The sequence below is a fragment of the Rutidosis leptorrhynchoides genome, unplaced genomic scaffold (assembly GCF_046630445.1).
Source record: "Rutidosis leptorrhynchoides isolate AG116_Rl617_1_P2 unplaced genomic scaffold, CSIRO_AGI_Rlap_v1 contig37, whole genome shotgun sequence".
Lineage (NCBI taxonomy): Eukaryota > Viridiplantae > Streptophyta > Magnoliopsida > Asterales > Asteraceae > Rutidosis > Rutidosis leptorrhynchoides.
Window position 1 is genome coordinate 58,846 of NW_027266607.1, and position 27,114 is coordinate 85,959.

General features: G+C 34.5%; 4 protein-coding genes across 5 annotated transcripts; 1 reads left to right on the top strand and 3 right to left on the bottom strand.

The window, feature by feature from the left end:
* Positions 1-700: 700 nt before the first annotated feature.
* On the bottom strand, positions 701-6,834 carry LOC139883211 (26S proteasome non-ATPase regulatory subunit 2 homolog A). 2 transcript variants are annotated; one of them, XM_071867421.1, is made up of 24 exons: positions 6,715-6,834; positions 6,090-6,190; positions 5,863-5,983; positions 5,716-5,775; positions 5,437-5,504; positions 5,204-5,312; positions 5,022-5,060; positions 4,849-4,931; positions 4,404-4,518; positions 4,224-4,298; positions 3,884-4,042; positions 3,488-3,595; positions 3,304-3,408; positions 3,085-3,225; positions 2,890-2,994; positions 2,410-2,631; positions 2,169-2,282; positions 1,866-2,081; positions 1,713-1,772; positions 1,516-1,629; positions 1,335-1,420; positions 1,138-1,246; positions 866-1,044; positions 701-776 (listed from the first exon to the last, which is right to left on the bottom strand). In XM_071867421.1, the coding sequence occupies exons 1-24, from the start codon at positions 6,832-6,834 to the stop codon at positions 701-703; spliced, it is 2,685 nt and encodes an 894-aa protein (XP_071723522.1). The 2 variants fall into 2 exon arrangements, with proteins under 2 accessions (XP_071723522.1, XP_071723521.1); XM_071867420.1 differs by having other exon boundaries at positions 2,410-2,622; positions 2,881-2,994.
* A 7,092-nt stretch (positions 6,835-13,926) lies between these two features.
* Positions 13,927-16,019, top strand: LOC139883220 (obtusifoliol 14-alpha demethylase-like). Its single transcript, XM_071867431.1, has 2 exons — positions 13,927-14,388; positions 15,021-16,019. Exons 1-2 carry the CDS (start codon positions 13,927-13,929, stop codon positions 16,017-16,019), a joined length of 1,461 nt encoding a protein of 486 aa, XP_071723532.1.
* A 372-nt stretch (positions 16,020-16,391) lies between these two features.
* LOC139883216 (peptide chain release factor PrfB1, chloroplastic-like) lies at positions 16,392-18,964 on the bottom strand. Its single transcript, XM_071867426.1, has 7 exons — positions 18,796-18,964; positions 18,546-18,659; positions 17,824-18,044; positions 17,385-17,591; positions 17,063-17,278; positions 16,778-16,964; positions 16,392-16,696 (listed from the first exon to the last, which is right to left on the bottom strand). The coding sequence occupies exons 1-7, from the start codon at positions 18,962-18,964 to the stop codon at positions 16,392-16,394; spliced, it is 1,419 nt and encodes a 472-aa protein (XP_071723527.1).
* A 1,564-nt stretch (positions 18,965-20,528) lies between these two features.
* Positions 20,529-25,143, bottom strand: LOC139883217 (transcription activator GLK2-like). The gene is made up of 7 exons (XM_071867427.1): positions 24,712-25,143; positions 24,154-24,294; positions 23,750-24,034; positions 23,583-23,639; positions 23,297-23,380; positions 22,999-23,151; positions 20,529-20,609 (listed from the first exon to the last, which is right to left on the bottom strand). Exons 1-7 carry the CDS (start codon positions 25,141-25,143, stop codon positions 20,529-20,531), a joined length of 1,233 nt encoding a protein of 410 aa, XP_071723528.1.
* Between the last annotated feature and the right edge of the window lie 1,971 nt (positions 25,144-27,114).

The window sequence follows — 27,114 nt, forward strand, 5'->3', positions numbered from 1 at the left end:
TTTGAGATATTTAATTGATATGCTCGATGCCAATGAATTATAATTGATAGGGTGGTGGCATGTTGAGAAGGTCTCTTTGCAAAGTGACAGAGAAGATTTGAAATTTTCAATTATAATTAATTAATTAATTACATTCATTTTACCAAGTCCATTTTAATGTATATTTGGGATGATTTGCATAATTAAATTTAAAATTCATTGGGATTTCATGTTCTTTAAGTAATAAAACTCTAGTGAATGGAACTTGTTGCGATTCCATGTTCTTGAATTCTCTGATTGTCAGGTTCATTTGAATGGAATTGTGGTTGCCTGGGTTCATTTTAAGCAATCTTCATAATCCAACGAACATGACAAGAATATGGACCTTTCTTTAAACAAGCAATAGGGAATTTGGTCAATAACATTTAATACTGCAAAGAACACAAATCCAAATGGTTGCTACTGATAATGGAAAACTCGATACATCTGTCATCTGGAGTCGCATCTGATAATGCATGTAACTAACACGAGGAGGTGCAAGTATCTCTAGTGTTACAATCAAATTAAAAGATGAGAATGTCTTGGGCACATCTCACTAAAACGAAAATTGGAAAATGCATTGTATGACGTTATCGGCACATTCCCCTTTTAGGAAGCAACTTTCATTGGCTTGACGCGTAGGAGGCTTTCTGGAACTCTAATCTTGAGTTTCTCCAAATCCCTAGCTATCCTCTCTGTAATCGGGGTTCTCCTTCAAGATGACAAAACCTTCCAGAATGGGAGATAGAGGAATATACCTGTAATCGTTGTACCAAACTACCATTAGCATTCCGTCAAGAAAAAAAAAAAACAACTACTTGAGAAAAAAGAAAAGGGAAGAAATTACTTCTCGGTTGCGAGTTCTGCTCTATCACCAGCAGATAGAAGAACTGGGGTAGAGTGAGTCTGGAACCCAGTGATGGTTTTTGGACGACCAGCCTGGCCCACAACATCAACAGCTTGACCCACACGAACAGGAACGGACAAAGGTTTGAGATTTTCATCCACAGTCAACAACATCCTTGGCTGTCAGGAGAAACCAAGAAAATTTAATACTACAAATTTGTCAACTGAAAGAAATAACTAAGATGAGCATGTTATAGTATATAAGAAGCAAACCTGCATTGCCAAAACAAGGAAGTAGAGTGCATAATGGTATTTGCCTAAAACAATGGCTTTCATGTCGAGACACACGTGCAACATAGTTATTAAACCAGCAAGCGCAGTCCTGTAGAAGAAAATAAAATATTCAGAAATACGTTCCAGCCGAATAAGATGGTCAAGTCCAAGAGATGTGTTTGATAAAGATTACTTACGGTGATAACAAGAACCGATCAGAATGATAAGGGTTAAGAGTCAACAAACCCTTCCCCATATGTACTAAACCTTGAGCAATTCGCACCTGCACAAAAAATAGAATGAAAACAATCAATTTTAACCTCCCAGATAATTTTGAGAACAGGAAGCTCAAGGACAGGCATAGTATGTAATGCTTACACAGAATAGGAGGCTAGCATCTTTGTAGTAATAGCTTGACAGATTACGAAGCATTCCAGCTATTCTTGCATTGTTGGTTCCTGCACCTATCAGCCCCAAGGAGATAATTGCCGCCTGTACAGTTTAGGTAAACCGTTTAGCATAAGTGGATTAGATAGTTACGACAATGAAAATACCAAACTTCAAACAATAATCACCATGGCAACTTCGGTATCTGTATCGTGGCTGAGCCTGCTTAATGTGTCCATGACATTGACCTGGCAAAAAAAGTCCATCAATAAACAGGCAAGCAACGGAAAAGTGAAATTATAAATTTCAGTTGGTTGTTTAAGTGAGATAAAATTAAGTACCTTCGGGTTGGATATACAAAGGAGACCGAGAGCTAAAGGAACTGCTCTACGGATATTCTGCTCTCCATACTGCAAGAGATGCTCTAAAGAACGAATAGCCATCTCAAGCCCCAATTCTTCAGCCATGGCGACCATCGCGATTCCAAGCACGGCAGGGCCCTGGTGAGTTTTACCCTTGTCAAGATGTTGGGCACAATGACCCAATAGGTTTTGAACCTACAGAAATACAGAGTTAGCCACCAAAAGTGACAATAGAAGGAACAAAAATTACATGTTGCAACCAAATAGCTATCGTCACAATACCTTGAGAACATTTCCAGTTCCAGCATAGGCACAAGAAAGCAGTGTCATATCACAGTGCTGTCTTATTTTCTCATTAAATGTCTTTGAAACTTCAGCAGTAGCCTCCACACTTTCCTGTTGGACATTCAAAAATGAAAAATAAACAGTCAGGACACTTGCAAAAAAGAGGGACATGCAAATAGAAGTTGAATGACGTCATAGTCATTAACATCCACCGAGGCCCCCAAGACATGTATTTTACCTGTTTCCCAAGGTACAGAAGCCCAAGACCAAGAGGGAGTAGCCGGGCAAGCGGCTCCCCTAATTCTGACTCACTTCGTTCCATCAATGCAAATATGATATTTTGCGCAACTTCTTCATTGCAGGAACCAACATATATCAAGCCCAGTGAGATTGCAGTGAAGGCAATTACATCAAGGGGAGCGTTCCCATCATTAAGAATGGGGGTCAATTTCTCTCCGATCTGTCAATCGAATTTGAAAGTTTGCTTAGAATAGAAGTCATCACATTTTATAATTTATATCAACATTAAGGAATTAATTGGTTTACAAACGTCACATGTACTTCCATTAAATAAGTTTCTGCAGAAATTCAATCCCTATTGTCAACAATAAGGAATAAATTGGTTTACAAACATCACATATACTTCCATTGTATAAGTTTCTGTAGAAATTCAGTCCCCTACTGAAGTATCAACAGATAGAGTAGGAGCTTTTCTCACCTGTTCATTCTGTGTGCCAGCATATGAAATTCCAAGGCCCATTATTGCTCCAATTCGAATAGATGGATCTTCTTTATCAACATAATGACCAAGAAGTGCTAATGCCTGTGAAAGAAAAGGCAATTAGAAGTTAGAACTATCCTCTAGGGCTGTAAATGACCTTCACATCCAAAAATATGACATAAAAACACTCACGGGATCACAATCATTCTTAATGCCACAGTTCACAATCCCAACTCCCAACAAAGCACCAGAAATCACATGACTGTCGCTGCTGTGGAAATATTTGTCCAATTGAGCAAGACCAGAATCCACATCCCAGAGTAGAATCATGCCCTACAATGACAAAAATCATCAGTGATATTGTTTTCAATTGTTTATGAGAACTATAATGAAAAGGGAAGGAGTGCATACCAGACTAGCTGCTGCACTGGCTTTCCCATGCTCTTTATTCTTAAAAAGCCAGTTTCCTGAAGAACCACTAGCAGTTGAATCTGAAGCAACTGTCATTAGCTTATCCTGCAACAGAAGATAAAGTTGTCATTGACTGGAAGCTGAACTTAATCATGGTGAATATTTATAAGGTTTAAAAACTAACCTGACCAAACCCAGCATTGACAAATGCATTCACAAATGTAGCAGCTAAATTCTGTCTAGCAGAATCAACACTTGCACCAGCGCTGGCACGGCCATCTAGCAAGTGTGCCTAAGAAAATCAACATGTAGAATGTCAAGTGATAAGGTCCTTAAACTGATATAATTATGTTGCAACACTAACTGGAGCCAAAAGAAAAACACTAACTGGACACAGGGATTATTTCCTAACAAATTTTAAACTTGTTAAGTGTTACACGGAGTCTCACAGGTAGGAGGTATAGGAGAGAAAGTGGCAACTCATTCATCACAATGTTTCAAACAATGTAGATTGAGAACGAAAATAAAACACAATGAAACAGAACATTCCACACAAAATTACAGTTGAAAACATCCGCACCTTGTAGATATCTTCGGGAGATTTGGCCTCCATGACTTCAATATCACGAGCAAGGGTTAGATAGCCTTCATTCAATTTAGTATTGTTAATAATTTCCTGCAGTACTTCTCTATCACCATCATCTGCACACATCTGGTCATCCAGCTCAAAACTAGTACCCTGTAAAAGATAAATATCATAAGCGAACAAACCACAAAAACCATTCAATTACATATACTTAATGCAAGTATGTAGCAACATTGCTTGTTCCGCTGCAAATCATCACAAGCCTAAAACACTTGTTTTGCGTACAGCCAACAAACATTCTACACTGGAATAACATCACTTTAAATTAACTTACATGTCGTGCAAGTATGTAGCAAAATTGCTTCTTCCGCAGCAAATCATCACAAGCCTGAAAGACTTGTTTCACGTACTGCCAAACAAACATTCTAGATTGTTAGAACAAGAGCTCAAAGTACATATGTAAAGTCAAATATCAAGCAGGGGCCACATTGAAACTTTTCAACACAGTCCATACCTGAAGGTTATCAAGGAAAAGTGCAATTTGAAGTGCATTTGGATATTCCTCAAATTTCACATAAATCATGTACGCAATATCTAAAACTAACATATCATCTGGTCCTGGAAGATATCTGCAATGTGTTGGGATGCAAAGCATAGTTACCATTCGCACAAAGACGGGGTAAGGGATTGCAACAAACATAGCACAGTCTCTACTCATCATGCTTTCAAACCCTTAAGAATATTCATTAAACCTCCAGCTCATAGAAATAGATATTTTAATTGAACATGTGTCACTGGGAAAGGCTTTGATGATAAAAACATACAATAATACATTGTGCATTATTTCAGTAGAAAATTTATAGCAGTATGGTTTAATCTAATCGTTCAAATGAAACGATAAAAAGGTTAGGATATGTAAGAGTAAGACTCCGCCATTTGACATGAATAAGCCAACTTACTTTGCTGCCCCTGTGAGATATAGACAAGTCCTCTTGAAATTTGTTTTGTCCACATGCTCAACCAACAAATCAAGATCCTCGACCTTGAAATTTTCATACATAACAATTTATTAGGCTTAATCATTTAAAATGACTAAAGGGAACAGAAATGACGAAATAAAACTGTAAGGTACCTCCATCAACAGATCAACAGCTTCAGGTTCAGCATTGTGCTGAAATGTGAGAAAAAATTGTCAGAAACAAAATTAATACAATCATCTTTATAAGATAAAAAGACATTTCCCAACTTGATCTAGAGTTTTAACTCATGAGCCATATAAATAAACTTGAATTAGGTCCGAGCCTGACGTCTGACCTTCATGTGAAAAGCAACAATCTGCTGTACAAGTTCCATGAGATCATCAATTGGAGCCTCTTCATTCTGTCGCTTTACATACTCTTGGGCGATTTCTCCAGCCAGATTCCTAGTACAAACAATTACCAACAGTAAGGGAAAGGCTCAAACGTTGAAAGAGAAGAAATTCCTGGAACCTCCAATGTTTAACGAAAATGGAGGCAAATGTAACAATATAATAGTATAATGCTCACCTAACATATTCATGGCCCCAAGAACCAATATCACCTTCTGAGCCCAACAATCTGTACTTCAAACTCTCCTGAATTGGTTGTCAAAAAAATAATTTAGTTACATGGGTTATTACTTATAAGCAAGATGGCCAGTTTCAAGCACGTACAGTGAGAAGAAAAACGCAAACGATCAACAGCTTTAAAATGTGGTACTCAGATATAATTGCTATGCATAATAGGTAACACGAAAATCCAATAGAATAAGCAAAATAACATATGATCTTCAGTGAGATGGAGTACCCGTTCTCCTTCTGCAGACATAGTCAGCGCCAAAACAGAAAGTATATCAGCCAGGTATTTCTGCATTGAAAGAGAAATCAACCAAGATAAGTTTAAATGTAAAAACATCATGGAACATAATACTTAAGAGAATTCGAAGAATTGCACCTTCAAATCAGATTCAGCCATAGTTTCATAATATGCCTTTAAAGTTCCATAATGTGGGCGGAGAAACTTTAAAGGCTTTGGAACTGAAGTCATTGAGCTCGTTGAGGTTCGAATTTCCTGCCTGTAAAACATAACTTGTGAGCTTTCAACTCGACTTGCTAATAAACTCTTTATTTCTAGTCATCAAAGTACTAAATGCTCTACATAAGAAAAAAAGTAACGGTTACCTCATACTCTCAAGAGCAACCTTCTGCAGCCCTTGATCAGGGTCCTGAACCCTTTCCACATACAATTCCAGTTGCTGCTTCAAAGCCAGGTCTTCTTCTGACTGTGTACAAGAACAATTTACATTAGACCAAAAGGGATACAAAATGCACAAGTTAACCCAAATCTTACGGTCCGTAGAAAGGCAAAGATGTAAATTTGACAAGACTAGTATAACTAGTTAACAGTTTCAAGCCTGTTAATGTTCATATTTCAAAATACGAAGTAAAAGACTTAAGTCATATGGAATTCCACTTGGTAGACACATTTAAAATTTCAGCTTCCTAAATAAATATACATAACATCACAAGCATCACACATCTATTACACTATTCAGTGAAAGCATAACTAGTTTTTTTTTTTTTCTTCCTTCTCCCACACGACGTATCTGCTTCCCATTCCCAAACCAGCAATCAAACACAAAGCTAATAGGATAGAATAGTACCAAAAACAAACCAGCTATTTTTGGCCAAGTAGCATTCTTAATAACCAATTTAAGTGGTGAAACAAAAGATCCAAAGACCTAATTAAGTGAAGCTCAATTTGAAATCTCAAATTTCGCACAATAGACTGGAAGCGAGTAGTTACCAGATCGTCGTCCTTCTTCTCGTCCTTCTTCTTAGGGTCCTTTGCGGGAACCTTGACAGATGCTTCATCTCTGGTCGTCTTGCTTCCCTCGCCGTTTTTAGGATCCGGTGTTGGAGCCATGTTGAGTACACACTAAAATTGTCTAAAACAAACGGAATGGTCGAAACTAGGTAGCTGGGGTGTGAAATTTATAGGTAGAGAAGATAACTAAACCTAGATTGATCGGAGTTTGGGATTGAAGAATCCCGATTTGGTGGTGTTTGAGCTTTAAATAAAGTGTCTGAGTGGAAGGTTTTCCTACTGGCCAAGCCAAATGCTAATTTTCTCCTCTCCGTCTAACAATAAATTTAATGGGTTACGACTCAACGAGTTGACCCGTCTGTCAAGCAACCACACTAGATCCAACTGGCCCAGTGAGCCCAAATAGAATAGGCACGTTGTAGATCCAATTATAATTGGAAGCCCATATGTGATCTTTTGAAGGTTTTTTAATTTTTTTAAATTAAAGTAAAAAAAATAATTCTAACGCATCGCTACTATTTAGATACACATCATTAATTTACATGTATATAAGTAGGTTTAAAATCTTATATTTCTAACATAAAGAAAATCTTACATTCAATCATGGAAAGAAGAGATTTTACCGTATGCACGAGTGGAATAGGTTGCAACTCTACATTTTTACTATAGACAGAAATTCGTCCCCTTACAAATTGCAAGTAACCACGACTATCAAAATCCGTCACTGGTCAGAGCACGTGTAAAAATTCTATCACAGATTTTAAGGGAAATTTTTGTGTTATAAGTATGCGAAATAAGATTGTTACAAGTGTAAAATTTATTTAGAATCATTTAACACATCATCTAAACATAAAATTAACATCGTGTCTTAATTGAGTCCTAATGCTAACGCCGTAACACGGATTCAATTGTCTTCTTCCCCTTTCATCTTCTTCCCTTTCAAACCTCAACAATCCAGCCATTCATTTTACTCAAAAGGAGGAAAAAAAAAAAAAAAAAAAGACCACCAGGCTTCATCTTCTTTCCCTTTTTAAACCTCATTAATCTGCAATAAATTTCCTCGATTCACTTCTATTTCAAATCAAATTCAAAAGCTTAGATCTAAGACGCCAGTTACTCGAAAAGCGGAATTGATTTTAACTGGGGTTTTTTTGAGTACTTCGAGGAGTTATGCCTTGTGAGGAAGGAGATGGTAAATCTCAATTTTCTTGATCTGCCAAAATTGATATATGTCCCGTAAAAGCACCTTCTTCTTTAATCTAACTACACGAATTTATAAATGTAATTTTTTAAAAATATATATGGACATTTTAATAGAAATGGGAAGGGAAGTGAACATTTGTGGTTTGGTCGGAAATGTTATTTCCGGTTCCACAAAACTAATGATAATTAACAAGTTTAACACAAAATTGGGAATTGAAAAACCGGTCAGAGGTGAAATCGGAAATGGAAAAACCGGTCAAAGGTGAAACCGGGAATGGCACACCCGGTCAGACACTCTAACCGGTAATGCAAATACCGGTCAAAGGTGAAATCCATTATTTAAATTGTTCTCCTTCTCTCTATACAAACCACTGTTCATCGTCGTTCTTAATGTCTCCGGCCAATTTCTTGACCGTTTCCAATAGAGTATGGCATGGGGATCACGAATACGAGGTTGGTTTTCTTTAATTCGACTTAATTTTCCCTTAATTTTGATTTTAAGATTCGGGTCTCAAAAACAAAATTTGAGTTTTTGTTTGATTCTCATATATGTTGTTCATGAGTGACTTGGGAGTGTTTTAACATAATTTTTACTTTGAATTGACATGTAAATCGAAAAGAAATCTCACCTCAAGTCTCGGTCCGTCGTCGTCGATGGCGTTTTCCTGTTGTCAAATCGGTAAACTCCTTTTACAAGAATTATTCCTCACTGTCTCTAGTTTACCATATATGAATTTGGAGAAATTCTGGGTTTTCGATTTTTCTGGCAGTGTATTGAATTTGTGATTTCGTGTAATTTGACAATTGATATCCGTAGCTTGTTACGGAGGAAGTAGAACTGTATTTTTGTATTGGAACTGGATTGTAAACTTGTTGTATTGGATTGGTTTGGTTGAATGAAAATTGTGAATGCTTGTTGTATGTTTTTTTTTTTTCGTTCTTTAATTAGAGTAGGCCCAATTCAATTTTTTTTTTTAAAAAAAAATCATGAGTGATAAACATCGGTTATTTCATCACCGGTTTTAACCAAAACAATAAAATCGGATACTCCATTACCGGTTTTAACCAAAACCGGGTACCTCATCACCGGTTTGAAGCCAAACCGGATATTCCATTACCGGTTTCAAGCAATAATTAACACTTCTAATTCTTAATTAGTTGTCCCGGAAACTAAGTTTCCGAGATGACTCCATCATATTCACCTTTCCGTGCTGAGATGTACAAAAATACTGTACCCAATATAACTATTCGATTGTATTTTGCTCGCATACACCACATGATTATCAAGCTATTGGATTCTGTTTTAACGTTGATTACTTAAACAATTTAATCCCCCTGCTTGACTGAGATGTGATTCTGTGGGACAGTGGGAGGGGAAGAAGATGAATCTGATGTCGTTAGCCAAAAGCCCAATAGGTCGTTAATTTTTACTAGTTGAGGTGTAATAGATATTACACGTAATATACACGATACTAAATAAATGTGACAATGTTATTTGTATATTTAAAAATGATGTGTTAAGTTATATTATACAAAACTTTTTTTAGATTTTAAAGGATATAATATAAATTTTCTTTTTCCAAAATAATATAAAGAAATTTTAATACAAGATGTCCGGTCAAACTACATTATTATCAGATAAATATATATACGCACACAATATTAATGGACTAAATTATGTGTTCAGGTGAGTTCCTTATCTTGCATTACTATTGACATAGGATTAGTTTTTTCATTGGTTTTTTGAAATAGCACATAGTGTTAATTTCGGTTGTTAGTTATGAGTTCCAGTTTTGCTTGATAGAGTTCGATTAGTCATTAGTGTATCTTTTGAAATGAAGCTAGTCCTGTTGGTTTCAAAAAGAGTCCAATTAGAATTAGTGTAAATGAAGTGTATCTATCTAAGCTCTACTAGCTACAAGATATTATTGTATCTGATCAAATGTCTTTAGACTTTTAAACACTGGAATTAAACTTGAAAATTGTATAGTTGGTTTCATAAATTTTCAATCTCTTTGGTAATGCTTTAAAAAGTTTTAAAAACACAAACATGAAAAAAAAAAAAAAAAAAAAAAAAAAAAAGGGGAAATTCCAATCAAACTCCCTCATAAATAACTAAGAAAGGAATGAGATGGGAGCTAGATACATCAAAAGCTCTCTCGAACTCTCATCCCTTTTTCTTTTTCATTCCTACCAAACACAAACAGCTAATCAAGGCACATACTCTTCTGGATCCTCTTGGTACTCTTCCATCTCCATGGAGTTGTTGTTGTTGTCGAATTCATCATTCGAATACTTCTCCGTATTCCCATAGTAACCTTCATTGTCATAACTATTACTACTAGTAGTCGTCTCGTACCCTGTAGGGTTATAATAGTAATTACCATTAGTATTCTTCACATGATCATAGTTGTAGTACTTGCCACCATTCTCCATAAATCTTGTGTCACTCATCCCTTGCTTCTCCCTCGATTCGTAACCATTCTCATTGTAATAATTATTGTTAGTCAGCATATTGTTGTTGTAAGTTTCTGTATAGCCATTGTTGTAATTGTTTTGAGGATGTGTCTTGTGACCTTCAGAAGCTAGTTGTTCACCCATAAGTTGATTTTCATCAATATTGGAACCAGTGGCGGCCTTGTAATCATAATTAGTCTCCTCTGTTGTAGGAAATTGGTCAGACTCTGAGCCTTTCTCATAAAGACCATAATCATTTTGGCTCTGATCATCCAGAGCTGGTCCCGGTGCGACATCTGGTGTCGCGACCGGACCAAAATAAAAGGTCGAAGGAACCCCAGCTCCTCCGTCAAGCGGAGCTGGCGCAATACCTGGGGCTGGAGAAGGAGCCTCCAAATGTGGAAGCTTGTTATGATGCCCTTTTTTGTGTGTGAAAATTGTTAAATGAGTAAACTTGGAGAAAAACTTGCTTTCTCTAGCTTCTATATTTGGAGAAGAAGAAAATAATACTAAAACTAAAAAAGAGAATAGTTTCATTGTTGAGACCATTTTTTTTATCTGTATGACACAAGCTGAGAATTGGGTTAAATTCCCTTTGTTGGTACTCCGAAGATTGTTTGAAGTTGTTTTTATAGAGAACAAAGTTTGGAGCCTAGGGTGGAATTAAATATGCCGTTGATTGAGGAAATAAAAGGAAAAGTTGGGTTGTGGGGTATAGTGTGAGCATATATATATTTTTTGAAGATGTGGGGTATAGTATAGATAGGAAAAGAAAAGAAAATATTATGGCATATAGGGCATGCTTGCATGTGATTTTTTAGAGAAATGTCTACGAAATCAGGCACCATTTCATGAGCTTTAATAGTACTAGTAGTGATGAAAAGTCTCTGTCAAGAAAGTTGCAATTCAATTTTGAATTACTACATCTCTTCTCTAGTGAGACTGTGCAATTTCAACTATATTTTTATGGTCCAATTAATGTTTTTAGAAAGTATGAGTTAGTTAGGGACCTAGATGAACATGAAATCATAATGGCAACTAAAATAAATACATGTTTCGCACGAAAAACCTTAGGTACATTTTTTTTATATATATATTTTTTTTTGTATAATTTATGAAAAAAAAACATATAAAATATATATGAAAATGCATGTAAGTCAAATTGGTAATACCTTTTAAAATATATTAATTATAATTTTATATGTAAGCTTTAAGCAAAATTGAAGGCCTTTCGTGTAGCGTGATTACTGCCACTAGCTAGCATGTTAATTTACCAAAAAGGGGAAAACATGGAATTTCAAAATAGTTGAAGTTTGTCTCTTTGACTTTAGATTGGATTGGAAGTCTGCTCCAGATATTGAGGGAGGGGTAACAGATACAAAGAGTCAGTAAGTAGTAATGTTGGTCTTTAAGTCCTATTATTTGGTTCGATGATGATTTCGGTTCAAAAAATGTTCTGCCAAAGAAAGCGCATTGAATCCTTTTTAAATAAAAATTATAATTTTATTAATACTTTCTTTAGTAGATATAATATATTACAATTTACAACTAGGAATAAGTTAGCTAAACCAAAATAGAGAAAAAGACCTAGTAATTAAATTGAAGCTGTATTAAAGACTTTGAATCTAGATCTTCTGATATAGTATGAAAATAACTTCAAAAAAAAGATATAGTATGAAAATTTTGGCTACTCCTAACGAATCTTTTAGCTAAAGTCTCCGCTCGCTATACCTGACAAATGTATAAACTCAAATTCTCCTCTGCTTATTAAGCCCATTATTTTGGGGCTTAGGAATTCGTTTCTTCTCAAACAACTCGTGCCGAAATGTGTACTTGTTAGGCCCAAATATTTTCCATGAACTTGGTTAGTAAATGTGGCCCAACATTTTCTTTTTAAGGAAAATATTGATAGTAAAATAGTGGTAAGCCTGTTGGACTATTCCATTATATAGTCCAAAAGTAATAAAAAATAAAATAAAATAAAATAGTGGTAAGATTTTTTTTTTTTTTTTTGGAGTTAGTAAGAATTTTTTTTTTGTGTAATCTTTAAACTGTATCTATAAATCTTCACAATATTTATAGTGAATATATATATATATATATTGATAAAATATTTATAGTGAATATTTTATCAAAACGAACGTAAATTATTATATCCAAGGCATAATTTATGACGAGAGTTAATAATGTTTAAGAAAAGGAACAACAAAAAGGACAAGAGAGACAGCTAGATTGAGAATGGGGATCGAGTCCACATGTGCATGTATAACACACCAGCCAGCCAGACAGACTGAGTCTGTATGTAAACTGTGCGCACCAATACTTTAAACGATTATATAATATGATAATGTAAAATCGTTTAAAGCGTTGGTGTGCGTGTGCGAAAAACGCTATGTAAGTTTCACCTAGACAGACTACCGAGTCTCTATGAAGAGAGTATCCGACTGTGTGTGTATGTAATCTCCTTTATTTGTCACTTTCCGTCACGTTTGTTTTCTCCTAGTTGTCACGTGACCCACATCTCGTCTCTCCATCCACCACCCATTTCTCTACTACTCTATATCGTCTCTTCATTTTCGCATGTACGGTATTAGTTACCAAAACCACTTAAATTCTAACTATCCTTTTTCCATATGGACCATACCGATATACGATATAACCTCAACAAAATAATATTCGATAAAATAATTTAAAGAGATTCAACTGTATTGTATTTTTCATGCGATCCTGTTCTTCTCTTCATTTTTGCATGCAATATGTTATGGACTTCTCGTCTTGATTTCTAGACGTATAGCTTATCAAATTTTACTCTATAGTTTGACCCCCAGATCGTTTACATTGTGTGCCGTCAAAATTCCCAAGTAATCGAGGGTTTATTTGTTTATGCTTTTGAATTATGTATTTTTCAAAAGTATTCTCCTTTTCTACAATTTTTAAAAAATAAATATATTCACCTTCTCGTTCTCTATGTGGTCGTTTCAAAAGTCGAATCAATGAAGTCTGAATCGTGGATTCGTCGAGAAACCAACTCCAGATTGTAAATCAGTCCTTTCATTGATCGGGAGATTGTGAATCGGTCCTCTTATTGATTGAAGTCGACTTAGCTTTGAGCTCATGGTTGGTTCACACTCACATAGCAAGTCAAAAACCCGATTTTACCAGTTTATTTTACTGTGGTGTGGGTGGGAAAACATGGGAAGCAAAACCACACCCCCGGTTTTCTTTTGTCAGATCCAACGGCCCCAGACACAGATTAGCTCGTCATTAATATTATTATTAGTATCTTAATCACAATTAAGCCAAGTACAGGTCACGGCTCGGTTCGGCTCGGCTTCCACAAATCTCTTTTAAGCAGCAAATTACTGTACTTTTGTCTTCCACTGCTATACTCACTTAGTAGTAAGAAGAGCTATGCCTCTATCTTAATCCTACTACTCGATCTTTCCATTTTTTCCTAATTCGTTCTTTTGATTAGATTTCGCATTGTGATTGGGATTTCCATCTCCCAAATTTGATCGACTCAGAGTCGCCATGGATCCCGAAAACAAGTTCTTAAACATGGCTCTGCTCTTCGTAGCCACAATTGTGGTCGCGAAACTCGTATCGGCGCTTATTGTCCCCAGATCTAAGAAGAGGCTGCCTCCCGTCGTCAACGCCTGGCCGTTGATCGGAGGATTGCTCAGATTCATCAAAGGGCCGATCGTGATGCTCCGTGAGGAGTATCCGAAGCTCGGAAGTGTGTTTACTGTCAAATTGGCTACGAAGAACGTCACGTTCTTGATCGGACCTGAAGTTTCAGCTCACTTCTTTAAGGCTCCGGAGACTGATCTTAGTCAACAGGAAGTGTATCAGTTCAATGTGCCGACGTTCGGTCCCGGCGTCGTGTTCGATGTGGATTATTCAATCAGGCAGGAGCAGTTCAGGTTCTTTACGGAGGCGTTAAGAGTGAACAAATTGAAAGGATATGTAGATCAGATGGTTTCTGAAGCTGAGGTGAGCAATTTTAATTTGATGCAGTTGTTTATTTTTGGTTAAATTGAGATTTTTTTCTTGCTTATGCTGCTGAGATTTAGAAGTCTAGATAATTAGATTTATGCATGTAATTGATATGAACTGTGCATAATGCTTTAAATGAAGGTTACCTACTAGATAGTGTCAGGCTCATTAATACTGGTTTATTCATATGAAATTGTATTCTGATTTTTATTTTGTCAGGAGATTTTTGTAACTTAGATGATGTCATTTTATCAGCCGTCGTTCTGCAAAATGCCATACCTTGCCGTCTCCTATTTTTGTTAAAAAATAAGAACTTTTAATTAACATTCCCAGATAATGTTGTCTTTGAGCTATATTTATTGAATTGAGACCTATTCATCTCGACAGTTTGGCAGACTGGCTGTTAACACCTGAGTCATATATGAATAGATAATTTCTTTAGAAAAGTTTAATAGATACAAGTGGCATCGCCTAATCATTTATAATATAGGCATTCAATCAGTGTAGTCTTGTTTCTACCTAACCTTTTTTGTTTCAAAGGAAAAAAAAAAAAGACGTCTAGTTACATGATTTTCTCGGCCTTCTTTCTCAAAATGGTGTTAATTCATTCTGTTATTATAATTGCACAGGAATACTTCTCAAAATGGGGAGAGAGTGGTACTGTCGACCTGAAGTACGAGTTGGAGCATCTTATTATCTTGACAGCGAGCAGGTGCCTCTTGGGTCAAGAAGTGCGTAATCAGCTCTTCGACGACGTTTCTGCTTTATTTCATGATCTCGACAATGGAATGCTCCCCATTAGTGTTATCTTCCCATACCTCCCAATCCCACCACACCGTCGTCGCGATCAAGCTCGTAAGAAACTCACACAGATCTTCTCAACCATTATAAATTCTCGGAAATCCACTGGAAAATCAGAGAACGACATGCTCCAATGCTTCATCGATTCAAAATACAAAGATGGGCGTCCTACGTCCGAGAGTGAGGTCACTGGCTTGCTCATTGCTGCTCTCTTTGCCGGTCAGCACACTAGTTCGATCACCTCAACATGGACCGGTGCCTATCTACTTACAAACAAAAAGTACTTATCAGGTGTCGTGGAGGAGCAGAAAACCATCATGGAAAAGCACGGGAATAAGGTTGATCACGACGTCTTGTCGGAGATGGATGTCCTTCATCGATCCATCAAAGAAGCTCTAAGGCTACACCCTCCACTAATTATGCTTTTGAGAAGCTCACATAGCGATTTTAGCGTGACGACTCGTGACGGTAAGGAATACGACATTCCAAAAGGTCACATTGTCGCAACGTCCCCGGCATTTGCAAACCGTCTACCTCATATCTACACCAAACCGGATGAATACGATCCGGACCGGTTTGCCCCAGAGAGAGATGAAGATAAGGCATCAGGGGCATTCTCGTACATTTCCTTTGGAGGTGGCCGGCATGGGTGTCTGGGTGAGCCATTTGCATACTTGCAGATAAAGGCTATTTGGAGTCATTTGCTAAGGAATTTTGAATTCGAGCTAATATCGCCATTTCCTGAGGTTGATTGGAATGCAATGGTCGTTGGCGTGAAAGACAAGGTGATGGTGAAGTACAAGAGAAGGCAGCTCTCTTCAAATTGACGGGTCGATGATTTGCTGGTTTATGATCTATGGAACTTTGTTTCTCCTCTTGCAGGGTTTGTTTTTTTTATTTGTTTGCTTTAGAACCCAAACTTCATTTATTAGTCTGTGACCCTTATTTTTGTCTTTAATAAGCTCGTGTTAATTTGTTGAAGTGTAAGACGATTTAGGTTTTGTTCAAGTTGAACCAGGTGATCTAACTATTCCTATTTCCTAAGTGTTTTTATTATTTTGCCTATAATGATTCTGTTGATTGAGATGAATTGAAAGTTTGCAATATCGTAATTTACATTTCGAACACTAATGATCAAGAAAGCATTAGGTAACATTTTAATAAGCTATTCAAAATTTATAAATGTCAAATACAATCATTCATACACTTGCTGATGATGATGCATTCAAACTGTATTTGTATTTGAGGAAACACTTGATGAAAGGCTCCAACTCTCCATCCATAACAGAAGTAATATCTGATGTCTCGTATCCGGTCCGTACATCTTTGACGAGTTTATACGGATGGAATACGTAGTTACGTATCTGCTGGCCCCACTCTGCTTTTACAACATCTCCTCTTATTTCCTTGATTTCCGATGCTCGTTGCTCTTCAGCAATCACTAATAGCTTGGCTTTTAAACGGTTCATAGCCCTAATCTTGTTTGCCAGTTGGGATCTCTCCTCTGCATTTCAAGTTCATTTTCATTCAACCTAAGGACAAAACTTGAATACACCACTGATGGATTCAAAGAAGCCAAGAATACCTGTACATCGGATGGTGACACCAGTCGGAATGTGAGTGATTCTGACAGCAGTTTCAACCTTATTTACATTCTGACCACCTTTTCCACCTGCCCTAGAAAAAGAAATTTCCAGATCTTCTTCAGGTATTTCAACAGCCATTGATTCTTCAGGAAGAAGAGGCATAACTTCAACTCCAGAGAAACTCGTCTGTAAAAAATTAAATGGAATTTCTTAAATCTCTTGCATTCACATTCTGATTTGAAGAAAATAATCAACTGAGAAAGGAAAAAACAAAAAGAAATTACCTGACGAAGACCTTTGGAATTGAAAGGAGACTGGCGGACGATTCTGTGGGTGCCTTTTTCCCCAGAAAGATAACCATACGCATAACGACCTTCTATTTCTAGTGTCGCGGACTTAATACCAGCTTCTTCCCCAGGAGATTTTTCAACCACTCTCGTCTTATATCGTTGTTTCTCTCCCCATCTTGCATACATTCTCAGAAGCATGTCAGCCCAGTCCTGCACTGAAAATGATCAAACACAAGTAAAGAATAATAAACAAAACAATGGTTATAGTTCCTTGTAATAACTGAATCATCTGTTTTGTGGCGTTAATAACTGTTACCTGAGCATCTGTGCCTCCAGCACCGGCAGTGATAGAAATAATGGCACCTTCTTTGTCATATGGACCTGAAAGAAGTTCTCTCAATTCAAAACTATCCAATGCTTTGTTCAATTCTTTAATGACGCCGGCAGCCTCCTCGAGAAGTCCAGGATCTATGGAGTCCAAATCCTCCTCTGTTAGATTAATTATTGTTTCTGCATCCTCAACCTACATCAGAAGAATAAAGAATTCATATCGTATGTGATCGAGAATTTGGCTTTGAAGAAAATACAGTAAAGTCCATATAAGTTCATGCAGGAAAATTTTAGCTGATGATAATCTAAACAATTATATCATTCACTTTAACTTAGCGGCCAACTATCTTACCAATAGACAACTTATAACAAGCAATAATGTCTTGAAGAGAGTAAACGATATAATTTCCAAAAAAATTACATACCTTAGTTTTGAACTCTTTAAGCAGCTGTATTTTATCCTTTACATCGGTGAGAGCTAACAGGGTTTCCTGAGCTTTAGCACGATCATCCCAGAAGGCAGTATCGCCGGATTTCGATTCCAGGTGTGTAAATTCTTGTTCTAATTGCTCCAGGCCAGTAGAGTCTGTAATTTCTTTTACACGTCCGGAAGCAGTTTCTACATCCTTCCTCAAAGTATAAAAATCTGCTTGCATCACAAGCAATAAAACGAGCAATAAAAATATTCTACAGTTTGAAACTCGATGTTTGTAAAGAAGCAATACATTCTCATGGTATTGTTGGCAGGACAATGGTCCACATCATTAATATTAGCAGTTAAATTCAAGTATCTCATTCCACCAAGTTAAATATACTCCTTCCGTCCCAAATTAGATGCTAATATAAACATAATTTTTTGTCCTAAATTAGATACAAATTTTGACAAGTTTAAGAAACATTAATTATGTTTTTCCATTATACCCTCACCACCTTCACCATTTTCACCCTCATGTTCCCATGTACTCTCCCTCACCAACTTTACCATCTTCACTCCACATATCCTCATGAGGATTTTTTAGTCCATACAATTACAATTATGCTGGAAAATTAACTAAAAAATATGTTTTATTTGTGTAAAATTTCCTAGATTAGCATCTAATTTGGGACGGAGGGAGTACTAAAGATAGCAGCCGATCAAGCAACATACCTTGAAGTGCCCATTCTTTGGTGTCGGTGACATCCACAGCCGTTTGATTCTCCGACTTAGCATATAGAACTAAGCAAACAAATACAGTATTCGAATTAATAAATGGCATTGATAATTAGAACACTAACATTGTCTAACAACCCAAAACTAAAATAGAAATTTGAATACATAACAGAGAATAAAAGATAACCCCATTTAAAACAGAAACAAAAAGATCATAGCTGCTTATAAGAATTGAAATTCAGATTACCACAGGACGAAGCAAAACGAGAAGGAGTGACAGTGAAACAAGCAGCTGTGTTGAATAGAAGAATAGATTGTGTTTGCTTCTGAAATGGTGGTGTCGCTTTTGAAAGTGCTTTGATTGTGATTGAATTTGAAGTGCAGAGAGGCAGAGCTTGAAGAAGAAGACCTTCCATTAGAACCTTTTTTGTTTATCACAGACCAAACTTACAAATGTAGATGATGGATAGACGCACGCGCAAATCACGTGCCTTATTATGGGCCTACTTGCATTAAATGGGCTGACTCTTAAAGGCCCACTAAAGGTTCTTGCTCTGATAGGCCGGCTGAATCATGGAAGTTTTTTTTATTTTTTTTTATATTTGAATCATGAAAGCTAAATAGCTAATTCATTCGCAATAATATAGAGATTAATACGTCTGAGATATATATATATATATATATAATAATCTCAAAAAAAAAAAAAAAAATCTCAATGTATATGTGTGTATATATATATGATTGATTTCAAGGAGCACACTTCTTGTAGTTGAATGGAACATAATAAATGCTATAGACACTTCTAAAGGAACAATCACAAGAGATTATCAGGATGCATGACCATATAATAATAGTGCTAGGACTTAAGTTATGAAATTTCAAGTGAGAAGAATTAATTAGTACTACTAAATTATCATAGGTGTCGTCATCATCTCTTCTCCAATAGGGTCGCAACAATAAGTCTGTTTGTTTCACCCCCGGAAGAATTAGATAATTATTAGTCTCGCCGTTTTTTTAAGTCGTCTCTTTTTTAAGTGTAATTTTTAGGGTTTAGGAATTATATTATCAAAATAGTTAACAGATAATAATATATTTTAATAGAAAAAAAATATAATTTAAAAGTTTTAACACATAATTAAAGGAGAACGGAAAATAATAAGCGTTTTAAATGATAAAGGTATAATGAACAATTTTATTTCAAATTTCTTAAATGATATTTAATAAGGGAGAAATTATTTTTTTTATCAAAAGTGACATTTAAAAAATGGCGGAAGTAATACTACATTATCATATTGAGTTTTAAATTTTTACACATGAAAAACTAAAAGGTTTATAGAGTTCGAAGGAGGGGTTTTCTTGTGAAAAGAGAGTTTTTGATTTGAAATAGTGCTGAGAGGGAAAGAGATTAGGAAAATTAAGTTGTATTATTTTATTAAAAATAGTAACCTTTTTTTCATTTTAAATTAATTAGTAACTTAATTTTGTATCAACTTTTATGTGTCATGTGGAGTTATTAAAATTGTAAAATATCATATTTTAATTTTCATGTCTAAATGTTTATGTGGTGGGAATTTAACACTCAAGAATTTATTGAGACAAAAAGGCATGTGTATTTTCGGACGGAAATAGTATTTATGAAAATCTCAAACACCTCGAGGAGATAATTAATTAACAGCCCTAGACAAATAACAAAAGACTTCATTAGAAAAAATACTTGGAACTATTTTTTACCATAACTGAAAACAAAAACTTCATTAGGCATGTGTGTAAGCAAAAATATTCCAAGGCTATCAAAGAGATTCAGATTATAACATTCAAATTTGAAAGTAAGGAATTTACACTCATTGTTTCCATCAAGTTATATGAGTCAGTCAATTTTACTAACACATCCTCTCAAGAAGCTTCGAATTGTAAAAACAGATCCATAGCGTATTTCCATCATCACTAAGACAATTACAATTGATGCCATTTCATTCTATCTTAAAATGCTTTAAACATGCCTAAAATATAAGTCCAAGCCATCCATCTTTGCTCTTCATCTTCATCTAGTTTTGACTCGGCCTACAGCATTGAAAAGGAGTAAACAAATAGATGCTATATATAAATTATCTTATTATTTCTTCGGGTGGTTCGGCTGGATCCTTGGAATGCCGTCCTGCCTCCATTGAAGAAAATAAAAGAAAATGATCATAATTAAGAATAGAAAAGGATTCCACAGTATCATAGTTTTTCTGACTATGGATTAAAAAATTCTCGTGCAAGTCTATTAATACTATCAGCTGCTAGCTTTTGAAGAGGCAAGATATTGAACGCATGTCTATAAAAAAGAAGAAGAAATATTGAATGCATGATAATTAATTGTATATAAATCAATTTTATGAAGAAAATTAAGAAAGGGATGATGGAGTGACCGTTGTCTTCAAATGTCATCTTGAGACGTTGGACTTTACGGTAACCTCCAACAAACAACTGGGTTCCACATGAGTGGTTGTGAACAATTTTAACCATGAAATAAAAATAAAAAATGAAAACGTGGCTACGACTTGTCACCTTTCAATTATTAATTATCATCCAAAAATATGTATGCATTAAGGATTTATGTCTTCCTTCTATAAAATTCAAAATTGAAAAGTAGAGATTCCGAACCTACTAAGACTTGTAGATATTAAAATTTTGAAATCGACCCGGAAGTTACTTAATTAGCATAAGATTTGTTTTTATGATAACTTAGAACAAAATTACAGTTTCATTTTTCGATGGGAGCCATGATTTTTGGACAAAATGAATAAATACTGTAAAATGATTGTATCATGATTGTATCGTCTTCAATTTTATTTTATTTATTTTTTTATTTAAATAAAACTGAATACAAAATCATCATTTCACCACATTTGTGCGCTTCGTACATTTCTCCATTTATTATTACGCTTTCGATGGAACTTTTCTATAGCTACAAGTTGAACAAAATAGGCTGAGCACAAGTACTATAGCTACAAGTTGAACAAAATAGGCTGAGCAGAAAGTAGGTTTGGCTATTATTCGGTCTTCAGACTTCAAATCTTTTTATTTACGACAAAATTTAATACCGCATGAGTCAATCATTCAAGCATAACAACCACCAATTTTGGATCTTATTTCCTTCTAATTAACCTTCTAAAAACCTTTTGCTACCAATAAATTTGTTCCTACCAATAAAAAAATAGATGTGGCATATATGAAAGAAAAATAATTTATAAAAATTTTGAACCAACATTTGTTTGCGATTAATTTTTCGAATTTGACATTGACCATCTAAGGTTCACACAAATCCCAATTATGATATAAATATAATAATATGAGACATGAATTTTACATATAAAAAAAATATAAAATATACCTCAATCATAATATGATAGTAACAAATAAATCTACTAACAAGTATGATATAAAATGGTGGATGTTTTAAATTTTTCTATACCTATCTTTCTTTGATTTTGTGGGTACAAGAATTTACTAATCCTGCGTAAGCAGCAAAGAATCGTTCTTAACTTTTGGATAATGATATATACCAAAAAAATTACTCTAATCTACTTTTATTTTTATTTTTTTATGAAAACTCTAATCTACTTTCAAATTTTAATAAGTTGATAGTTATTGTATATAGTCTAAAATAAGTCGAGTCATTTTTTTTATTGCACATATGTATATATCATAATTATTCTTAATTAAAAAAAATAATGAGATTGGGCAAGTACTAGCAATGAAATGGTGTCCTGACTTTATTATTTTCAGCCGAAATTATCAGAAAAAGAAAAAGGGCCGACTAGTCCTATATATACACAGTGGCAGAAGTGGCGAGTAGTTGGCGAATATCGGAATATGCTTTTTTATGATAAGCACAATTCATCAGTACGACAACCAGCATAGATCATATGCAACGATTCTCTCTTCTCCATTATTTATAATTCATCAAAATTTATTTAATTTATTTTTAAAATATATACATGTTGTTTAATATTTTTCGTCTTCCAACCTTCAAAATATATATATATATATATATATTTTCGTCTTCCATGCTTCGCCCTGTATTAAACTATCCGTAGCGCGCGAAACTCTTTGAAATATTTACGATACAAATCAAAGTAAATGAAAATAACTTTCTTAGATCTTCGTTAATTATTTTCATAAAATATATAGTTTTCTCAAAGGAAGAGAAAATAAAAAATGCATGGGAGAAATTCACTTTGCTTGACACATGAGATATTGATGCAATTAAATTGCAAAACAGCAAGAACACCCAGAAGGAAAAAGGCAGTACGTACGTAGTTTAATTAATAGTTTACGTACAAAACATCTACTCGTAATTAAAAACAAGTGATGAAAAAAAATGTTATTCTCTCAAATTAGAATTCGGAATGCATCGATTAGATGCAGGAAATTTCGTCGAATTGTTTGGTTATCGGAGAATTACTGGCCGGTCGGAGCGGGGAGGAATTTTGTTGATTCCTTGGCGTTGTAATTCTACCAACACACAGTCAAGAGCTGGAGGTTTTAGCCCCAGAGGGAGTGGCTGCCATGGCTTTGATATTACCTCTCCAATAGCTGCATCTATGCTCTCTTTTGACTGTAATTAATATATAATAATTAATTTACATTTAATTAATTAATGTAAATAAAAAAATGTTCGTATAAAGATACTACTCCATGGAGTAGATAGTAATTAATCTAATGAATTTCATTTATGTCTATAATAATTAACTAATTCTTACAGGTTGAATATCCAAAGGAGAACAAGGACTCGATGGGCCACTCGGGTTCATTTTATACATTGCATGAGGTGGTGCGACAAATCCCTGTAAAATATAAGATCAAAATATAATTTCATTAATTTATGGAAAAGTTATAGTTATATGTTCGGAGAAATTGATCAATCATATTATCACGTTAATTTAATTATCTTAATTATATATTAATTTCATACGATATTAATTCGAATCCAAAATCTTAAGATACAAACACAATACAACGGTCCAAAAAAGTCATATTAGTTATTACCGTGGTTGCCATAGGCTGGGGAAAATAAGGTGTTCCCGGAGTCAACCGATTTGAAACCTGAATCCAAAATAATAATTCATAACCCTAATTAGATCAATATTCATAAAATTAATTATACAAGTCAGTTAATTTAAAGATATCATCAAATGGATGATCAGAGGTCGCACCCGAAGATGTGGGGCCCAGGGCGGCGGTGATGAAGGTGGCGGAGAAGGATGTCCCCAAACATGTAAAGGTCTAAAGTGGTGGTGAGGAGGTTGATGATGGTGGTGCATGGCCGTCGGAGGAAACCCCATGATGGGCGACGCAACCCAAGGAGTACTACTCATCGTGTCTGATCTCTTCCGTCCTACCCCACCTGCCGCGGCGGAGGTATAAATGTGCCGTTTATGGGTCCAAGTTGCTGCCTCGGCCTCTCTAGCTAGCAAATGTTTCCTATGTGATCTATATTTCTACACCAATATTTCAAAACAAATCCATCATTAATTAGGAATTACTATATAGTATAATTCTAAAGTAGATTAATGTAATATATTTTCCTAATTCATAGAAGAAATTAATTCATTATTACTTGAAGATGGCTGGCAATATTATGGCGAGTGAGACAGTCAATGCCCATAAGCTCCAAAATTCTTGAAGGCACTGCCTTATCCACACCAAGCTGCTCCACTGCCTGCACAAATCTTCTGTGTAGCTCTGGCGTCCAATCCACCTATTTCGAGGCACAACAAATTAAATTCATCTTCTTATTTTACAATAATTTTTTTTTTAAAAAAAAGAACGATTGCATCAATGTATAAAGAAAAATTATAACAATTTGAAAGAAAAAGTTTATAGTGGTATAGTACATCTTAACAAAGTTGTTAAACAAATTTAACATGTATAGTTATAAATACATTTTTGTCACTACAATTATTAAATCTAAGCTATATATGTTATTATGGTTCATTTGTGTGTTAAATATATTAGCACTTCACATTCGAAAATATTTACTAAATTCACATTTATTTACATCTATTGTATATAATGCTTCTTAGATCAACATTACTAGAATTTCATTAAATAATAAAAATGGAGGTATATATATACATATATATAATTTATTTGCATTGAATGAATTAATACGTACCTTCACTTTTCTCTTATTATTGTTGATGATGGTATTGTTCTTGGTACCCTTTTGTTGAGCTGCTGATGATTTTCTTCTTCTAATTTGATCATCTTTATTAATTAGCTCAGGAGGCCGAGTCAGCTCCACCGTAGATTCATCACTAGTCGTCTTACTCACAATCTCTTCTGATCCTTTGCTCGATTTCGACGATTCCTCGCTTCCAGCCGTTGAGAACTCAGCAAGTAGATGAGAACCGTCCATCTCCAAATCTGGCAACATGTCGACGTCAGACTCGTTAATGCCCATAAAAAGATCGTCGAAATCGATACTGTCGAGCAAGTTTCCAGCTAGGGAGAAATCCTGGAACAGGAAATCTTGATTGAAAGTCTCCATCTCTCCTTTGCATTCATCTTTTGTGTTGTCTCTCAATGGTACCGACACAGCAAGCATGAATAATTCAATTTAAATTGTCTTTAGATCTAGCAATTGAATATATTAATAATATATACTATTTAATAATGTTTATATAGATTTAATTAGATGGTGCGACTACTTCTTCAATATTGCATGAAAGAAGAAGAAATTATAGGCTAGATGATATTTTTTTTCCAGATTAAGAAGGATTTGAGTAGGGTGCAATAAACTGACCGAACTGATTATATGTTATATATACAGTTGGTATGGTATGATGTTATATTATATGCTTTTATATAAGTTTTTGCCTTTTAATTAATTGATGTGTAATGTTGAGTGGGAGAGAGAGATTGGATATATACCACAATTTTATGTCCAGACCTCTCATTTTTTGTTTTTATATATTTGTAATAGACACATTAGACAGAACATTTTTGTAATGTTGCTAGTACATTTAATTATATTTTTTCTAGTTGTGGATGCCCTTTTTTCTCTTTTTAAAAAAGTGCTAAAGAATATATATTAATATTTTTTATATTCATTATTAGACTTTAGAGAAGAGAGAAAGGAGTGAATTTAGAATATTAGCTATATATATATTTTATATGGGTAATGGGTATATAAGTAATTGAGATCCAATTAATGGTGCATGTGTATCTGAAAGGGAAATTATTGAGGATGTGGTCATAATATGGAGGAGTGAACCCCATTTGACCTTTGTTATTTTCTTGAATGACAGACAATTCTGTTCTCTGTGAATAAATTCTACTCTTTCTCTATTACCAAACAGGAAATTATGGTTGTTTTTAAGTTGTTTCTATGGATTCAAACAGGGTACTTACTTATTAAATCTACTTGTTATTTCCTACATCATGATGTCCTATTTTATTTGAAAAAGCTTAAAAAAATAAAATTTTGATAAAATTAATCTCAATACATTTTATTAATTATATCATGTCAAAAAATCAAAAAATGATGTACGGAGGTAATACTTTCTTTCAGTGCGTAGCCATTGCATTTTGCATGCCGTATTCATCATGTAAACTAATTTTCTTGATAACTTGCAGATGTACAACTTCGAATTATTACATACTATTTCCGTCTTAAAATAAATATAAATTTTTATATATAATTTATATTATAAAATTTGTATTTATTTTAAGACGAAGGGAGTATTTACAATCACAAGACCATAAAATGACAACGTCAAAACCAAACAAATTAAGTACTAAGGGTATACTCCCTCCATACCAAAATAAATATAAACTTTTACATACAAATTATATTGAAAAATTTACATCTATTTTAGGACGGAAGAAGTATAAAATATTCTAGCTAGACATCATGTTTTTGGAGGATAAGATATTATAATATCCTGAAATTATCTGTTAATTTGAGTTTAGAGCCAAATTATGTGTGACAAAGTATGTCTAAATTAGAGCCAATTAAACTTTTTGGTTCAAATAACAATTTTGCTATATATATTCTAACCTTTGAGGACCCTAGTTAATCACTGTTCCATCTAATTCACTTCAATTATGGTAATTATTGCGTTGATGAAAATTGTAAATTTTAGAGAAATGATTAAGTATGAAAAAAACTATATATTTATCCATTATTTATGATTTTAATGTCATAAATTTTCAAATAAAAAGAATAATTATTAAATTAATATAAGAATGAGATTAAAAAAAATAATTTAAATATGCATGAATTTCACAAAACGATATTTAAATTGGATCAAAACAAATTTCACTGCACGTCAGCTGAAGTTGATCCGGAGAGCATATGAGTTGGATATTCCTCGAATATGAAAAAATCAGATACCCAAATCAAAGCATGAAGCAATATTCAGGAATCTCTGTACTTTGCTGAAACAAATAGAAATATTGAAGAAGTTAATTTTCAAGCTGGGTCAAATTTTCAGACCATTTGGATTAAAAGGGTCCACAAAAGTTTAATATGTGCAATTGGGTCCTGTAAGTTAGAAATAATTGTCAATTGTGG

Excerpts from the sequence above, each read along its gene's own strand:
- LOC139883211 (XM_071867421.1), bottom strand. The coding sequence starts at position 6,834 with ATGGCTCCAACACCGGATCCTAAAAACGGCGAGGGAAGCAAGACGACC. Across the intron at positions 5,984-6,089 it reads GTTGCTCTTGAGAGTATGAG|GCAGGAAATTCGAACCTCAA; the intron begins GTAACCGTTACT and ends TATGTTTTACAG. Across the intron at positions 2,082-2,168 it reads GAACTGGAAATGTTCTCAAG|GTTCAAAACCTATTGGGTCA; the intron begins GTATTGTGACGA and ends GTATTTCTGTAG.
- LOC139883220 (XM_071867431.1), top strand. The coding sequence starts at position 13,927 with ATGGATCCCGAAAACAAGTTCTTAAACATGGCTCTGCTCTTCGTAGCC. Across the intron at positions 14,389-15,020 it reads AGATGGTTTCTGAAGCTGAG|GAATACTTCTCAAAATGGGG; the intron begins GTGAGCAATTTT and ends ATAATTGCACAG.
- LOC139883216 (XM_071867426.1), bottom strand. The coding sequence starts at position 18,964 with ATGGAAGGTCTTCTTCTTCAAGCTCTGCCTCTCTGCACTTCAAATTCA. Across the intron at positions 18,660-18,795 it reads TCGTTTTGCTTCGTCCTGTG|TATCAATGCCATTTATTAAT; the intron begins GTAATCTGAATT and ends TAGTGTTCTAAT. Across the intron at positions 17,592-17,823 it reads TTAAAGAGTTCAAAACTAAG|GTTGAGGATGCAGAAACAAT; the intron begins GTATGTAATTTT and ends CTTCTGATGTAG.
- LOC139883217 (XM_071867427.1), bottom strand. The coding sequence starts at position 25,143 with ATGCTTGCTGTGTCGGTACCATTGAGAGACAACACAAAAGATGAATGC. Across the intron at positions 24,295-24,711 it reads ATAATAAGAGAAAAGTGAAG|GTGGATTGGACGCCAGAGCT; the intron begins GTACGTATTAAT and ends GCCTCGAAATAG. Across the intron at positions 23,640-23,749 it reads CCTGGGCCCCACATCTTCGG|GTTTCAAATCGGTTGACTCC; the intron begins GTGCGACCTCTG and ends TTTTGGATTCAG.